Here is a 6,000-nt window from a genome sequence, read left to right as displayed (position 1 = left end):
CGGAGTGGACCCGGCTGCGGGCCCCGCCGCCCTGGCCGCGGGGCTCCATGCCCGCCCGGAGCTCACCAGCTTCCTCGACGACGGCAATGAGTTCCTCCTCGTTGTGCAGCACTCGGGCGCACAGCTCACGGCGTCCAACAAGGTACGGGGGGTGTCAGCGGAGGGTGCGCAGGCACCTGTGGATCCAGCGTGTCCACCGCGGCCCAGTGTGCGAGTGGGGGTGCAGAGCCTGGGATCCGGCCCAGGGTTAGTGGTCATAAGATTTGGGAGACATCGTTCTACTGCAAATTTGTATGCTGATCTCTGTACGTGCTGCATAAATTACTGGCCCAAGAGTCATAGAATAGTTTAGGTTGGAAGGGACCTGTAAAGGCCATCTAGTCCAACCCCCCTGCAGTGAGCAGGGACATCTTCCACTAGATGAGATTGCTCAGAGCCCTGTCCAACCTCATCTTGAATGTTTCCAGGGATGGGATATCTACCACTGCCAATGCCTGCCAGTGTTGCACCACCCTCAAAGTGAAAGATTTCTTCCTAATATCTAATCTAAATCTACCCTCTTCCAGTTTGAAGCCATTCCCCCTCGTCCTATCACTACTTGCCCTTGTGAAAAGTCCCTCCCCAGCTCTCCTGTAGGCCCCCTGTAGGTACAGGAAGGCCGCAATAAGGTCTCCCTGGAGCCTTCTCCAGGCTGAACAACCCCAACTCTCTCAGCCTCTCCTCACAGGAGAGGTGCTCCAGCCCTCGGATCATCTTTGTGGCCCTCCTCTGGACACACTCCAAGAGGTCCATGTCCTTCTTGTGTTGGGGGCTCCAGAGCTGGATGCAGTACAGTCTGTGAAGACTGTATGGTCAGCTGAGGGATATGTTTATTAGTGGATTGTGCTTGTGCTGATATGTAGTTTTAGTGTGCTGTGCGTTGTCGCTGTGTGAATGTAATGCAGCCTGGAGAATGGTTTGTTACCTTGCTGCAAATGCCAGGTGGAGTCTCGTGTCTGGGCTGTTCCTGGGCAAGGGTCCATGCAGGTGACTGGAAGGATTGCATTGCCATTGTCCATGCAGGAAAGGTGGCCCAGTATGTTGCACATTGGCTGATATTTGGCAAATCCCAAGGTGGGTGTTTGTCCAAATCATGCATTTTACAGATTGATGTGCCCAGCTGTGAGCAAATCTGAGGTTCATTGTATTTGTATATTCATTGCACTGCTCTGAGTGTTTATGTTCAACAAGTGACTTATCTGAGTGATACCGTGGGGAGTGATGTGCAGTGAATGTCACCACAAGATCAGGACACGGTGTGGTTCCTGCAACATAGAGTGTATAGACAAAGCCCGGGGATTGACATGTGTCTCATCATTCTGCTGTGAGACCAGTGACATGGTGTCTGTTATGTCAGTGACGGGTTTTCTGTGCACTGATGGCTAGTGTAATGGGTCGTTAACATGTGAACTGCGGTGTGGACCAGTAACTTACATACCTCCTGGTGTAATTGTCTGTGTAGTCTGTGAAGTCTAGTGCATGCTATGTTCATGCAAGAGTGAACATTTACATGGACCAGTTTTTGGGGTGTGCTGCTGAGCCACTGCCTGATATACAAAGCTGCAGTCAGCAGCTGTGGAAGATCAGATGCATATAGGGGCTACAACGTACACCTGTTGTCTCAGCGAAATGATATGTGTTTGGCTAAGAGCCTGACAAAGTAAAATTGATACTGTCCAGTAAAACTGAAAGCTGTTTTCACTAGCCCTCTTTTAACAGAAAAAAGTTTATAGATGTTTACAATTGTGCAGAATTTGGGATTTCAGCTAGTGTATCTTTTTGCTATTGTTTCATCAAATGTTTAATAATGTTCTCCTGTTTTATGAATTCTCCTCAGCCATAAATAGTTTCAATAATTGATCTCATGGCAACTTTTTGAACTTTACCCATAAGTTGGACTGTGAAGGGAACAAGAATTGTGTTAAAACTCGAAGATTTTACTGATGAAGGAGCATATCTTCCTCTGTCCTTGAGAAATCTATGAATTGCAGCAGAGTCATATATATACAGGTTCAGGATGGCAATACTGAATATTTAGAAAAATATTCACACAGTTATGTAGCATAAAAATGCAAAAAAAAAAAAATAGGCTTCATGTTTAGTCTTCTCCAGGCACAAGGTGGAGTTTCTCGTTTGCCCCCAGAAAGTCTTAAGTGGAGTTTTCAAAATCCAAATAGCATAAGTAATTACAGTAAAAAAGGCATTAGGTATTTGATGTTGGAATTTGTATTTCAGGTTCCTCTCAACACAGGAATAAGTATAATACAGGTTTTGATTTTCTGATCAAATCAGACACTGCCAGAATGTTATCAGAGCCTACAGGGAGTAATAGGTATTTTATATTTTTTTTAATGAGGTAAATAATTTGTGTAAATGGTGTATGTAATTTAGTATAACATGCAGTCAATAACAGGTTTTTAAACGAATCCTGTCTCCTTGGTTTTTACAGATTGAAGCTACTGATTCAAAGAATAATGTGTTGGTGTTCTTTAAGCTGCGCCCTGATGTAATTACAGAAGATAATCTTCATAGTAATATTCTTGTGTCATCAATGCTAGATTCACCAATAAACACCCTTTATCAAGCTGTTCGACAAGTTTTTGCACCAGTATTATTGAAGGTGAGCAATATACTGATTTAAATGTTCTGTAGATTTATGCTGAAACATTGAAATTCCATAGCGTGTTAACTATTCTGAGATCAATATTTTATGTTTCAATAATAAAATATTTTAAGAACTTAAATAATGAATGATAGTTTTACTTTGTGAGTTAAAGAAAGTACTTGACTTCTTGTCAGTAAGGATGAGAGGAGTATTTCTGACTAGCAATGTAGCATACACTGATTGGTGGTTAATGGACACAACAGTTCCTTACCTCCTTGCCACCAATAATTCCAGTCTTCTGTACTTTTCCTGTTTTATGTATTCTTATGTTTTTCACAGTTTTGCTTTTTTTTTTTTTTTTTCAAATGTTCCTAGGCTTTTCATGCTGTTCCAGTAAAGAATGCATTTTCTTTGTGGATTTTTTGTAGAAAACAATGTCAATGGCTGTATTTCATATGCTGAGCAAGTAGAATTTCAGCTTTTAAGTATTTTTAATTTCTTATATGTCACCACATTAAGAAAATAATTTTAGAAAAACGTAGTAACTTTTAATATTTGATTCTAGCAATTTCCAGATTCTGCTATAGAAGTAGATTACACATTTAACTTAAGACAATTAATTAACAAAGACTTCTAAACACATTTTCAGAGTGCTTTTATAAATCCAGCAGACTTTTGAATTTGTGATTAAAAAAATTGCACAGTATTATTATGATTTGATAAGTGAAAAGATAAGATGCTTTTCCTTGACTTTAAGAAAAATAAATTGTTACATTGTCTCACCATGTGGTGGCTTAGCATTATTAATAGCTTAAGATTAATGGGAGGAAAATAGCAATTGTTCTATAATGTGAGTCACATTTTTTTAATTTGCATTGCAGGATGAGAGATGGAGTAAAACATTTGACCCAAAACTCCAGAAACTTTTAAGTGAGCTTGAAGCTGGCTTGAGTACTGTTCTCAGAAGATCAGATCCTAATTACACAGGAACAAAATTCAGTGAAGATGATGTGCGAGGTTTGTTTTGCAGTTGTCTTTCATAATCAATTTTAAATTAGGAGTAAATCATTGGTTTATAGGTTGACTTTTCAGTCTTCATTATCCCAGTGACTGCAGAGTGTGAAATATGACAGATCATGGTGAGTAGATTGGAATTAGTGACAATCAATTCTGGTCTCTTGGTATGAACTTGATAGTACATCTAGTCAGAGTCAGAAGTTGAAGGGTAATTACATCACAATATAGAAAGTATGTTCTGACTGAAAATATTTTGTGATCGTTCATATATTTCATATTTAAACATTTTCCATTCCTATTTGCAGCTATACTTACACCAACAGATGAATTTCAGTTCTGGACAGAATGTGCTCATCATGGAAGTAAATGGTGTAGTAAAGAGAGAGCTTCTCATTTTAAAGACCTATTTGAGGACATTGCAAAAGTATGTTTTCTTTTGTGTGATCAATGATATATTTGTAGACTTAGTAAAAACATTCTTCTTGTGAAATACATGTCAGTATATGTACACTCTTTCAAATATATGAATATACAACTATTTAGTTATTTTTTTCGTAGGCAAAATTTTACTTTAAATGATGTTTATGTAGTTTCTAGTGACAATGGTGCAGGGCAACACCAACATTTAATTGGGAGCAGATTTGACCATTGGATCCTAAGAGCTGCTGTATAAATACAACAGTATGCTACAGTTTGTGAACTAGAAGTTGACTAATGAAATTATAAAACAAAAAAGTGAAAATGTAGAGGATAATAATGAAAATTATACAAAATTTTGGGCATCTGTAAAGCACTTGCTCAAGCAGCACTTCAGATACTAATACAATCTTCACATGAATAAACTTACACAAATAGTTGTTTTTTGATAGGATTATGACATATTCTGTTAAGCAGTAAACCCCAGGAAACTATAGCAATTGCCAGCTTCAGAGAAGTGTGGATGTTTCTACAATACTAGTTGCAAAGTAATTGTATTAAGGATATTTTTTCCTAGGATTATTACAACTTGGATAGTCTCTCATTATTTGAAGTTGTGGATTTGGTGGAGACTACCAGGGATACTGTTGATGGTGTGTGGAGACAAACAGAACATGATCCTTATCCACAGCCACGCATGCACAATCTCTTGGATGTAATAGGTAAACTTTTATGCAGTCTTTATTAAATGAACAGTAAACTTGAGAAAAGTAAAACGAATACTTGAGCAGAGGCCACCTTCTTCCTACAGGCACCAGTGATAGCCTACAGCATTAAGGTGCTTTTTTAATTGTAATTATGATCCGTGAATCCTGTTTGCCTTATAGTATCCAATAATTCAGCCAGGTCTGGAAGATGCCTTCACACATGCTTGGGAGGATGATAGATAATAAAAAGATGGAACTGGATACCTTTCAGCCAGTGGATTGGATTTGCCTTGTTTCTGTTTGACTCCTTGTTTTTTTCCTAGAGGAGAAAATTTATTTACATAAAAACCTAATTTGAAAGTTGACTCCATCTCTGTGGAGGTGAGAGCAGGACATGCAGAGAGGTTACTTCTCTCATTCCAACAACAGCAGTCCCATGTTCTGAGACAGGGATAAGACAGTGGGTTTGTCTGCTGCAGCCAGATGTGTGTGTGCATGGAGGGAAGGCTGGCTGGGGGCAGCCAGCTACTGCCGTTACTGCTGATAAAGAGAAAGATAAATCCAGAACTGCTTGTGTGTGGATTCCAGAATCCAAATCCATCAGCTTCTGATGTTGGATCAATCTCCGTTTAACATGGAGATGTTTAAGAAATTTATTAAATCTGAAACTAAATGATCAGTTATTGATACATTTGTGTGGTTTGAAATTAAGGCATTACACTATATTTTAAAATGCATTTGGAACTTGATTTAGTGTTTAAAGGAATTATTTTGAACCAACTTAACATATTGGTTTTGTATACTTTTTTGTGTTCTAGGTGGTTCGCTAGGTAGATATGTTCAAAGAAAATTATCAGCTTTGAATCTGTGGGAGGATGCTTTTCACAGTGTTAAAGAAAATCTCAAGGCTGGCATCTTGATTTGTGAGCAGTGGGTGTCAGCTTGTGAGTACCTAACTGGACAACTGTGGCAACGTTATACCCTCCATCCATGGAAAGACGAGAAATATTTCCCTGAATTGTTAGCCAAACTTGGCAAACGTCTTGATGAGGTAGAGGTTTGAATTATACACATTTAGTTAATTAGACACAGAATTAAACAACATAGTTTTAAATTAAAAAAAAAAAAGGAATTAAAACATTCTATAGCCTTTTCAGAGTCAATAGCATTCCATAATCCACGTTTGCTTGAGCCTTTCAAAAGATTCATGTAATA

General features: G+C 38.7%; 1 protein-coding gene across 1 annotated transcript in view; it reads left to right on the top strand.

Annotated features, from left to right (window-relative positions):
• Positions 1–6,000, top strand: part of DYNC2H1 (dynein, cytoplasmic 2, heavy chain 1) — a 197,053-nt gene that overhangs the window by 1,905 nt on the left and 189,148 nt on the right. The window contains exons 2-7 of the mRNA XM_009889410.1: positions 6–142; positions 2,489–2,659; positions 3,526–3,661; positions 3,967–4,085; positions 4,656–4,800; positions 5,604–5,836. Of these exons, the coding sequence (XP_009887712.1) occupies positions 6–142; positions 2,489–2,659; positions 3,526–3,661; positions 3,967–4,085; positions 4,656–4,800; positions 5,604–5,836 (941 nt within the window). The remainder of the gene's footprint in view (positions 1–5; positions 143–2,488; positions 2,660–3,525; positions 3,662–3,966; positions 4,086–4,655; positions 4,801–5,603; positions 5,837–6,000) is intronic.

The sequence above is a fragment of the Charadrius vociferus genome, unplaced genomic scaffold (genome assembly GCF_000708025.1).
Source record: "Charadrius vociferus isolate BGI_N301 unplaced genomic scaffold, ASM70802v2 scaffold87, whole genome shotgun sequence".
NCBI lineage: Eukaryota > Metazoa > Chordata > Aves > Charadriiformes > Charadriidae > Charadrius > Charadrius vociferus.
Note: the sequence above shows the minus strand (reverse complement) of the source record. Positions and strands in the feature narration are given on the sequence as shown.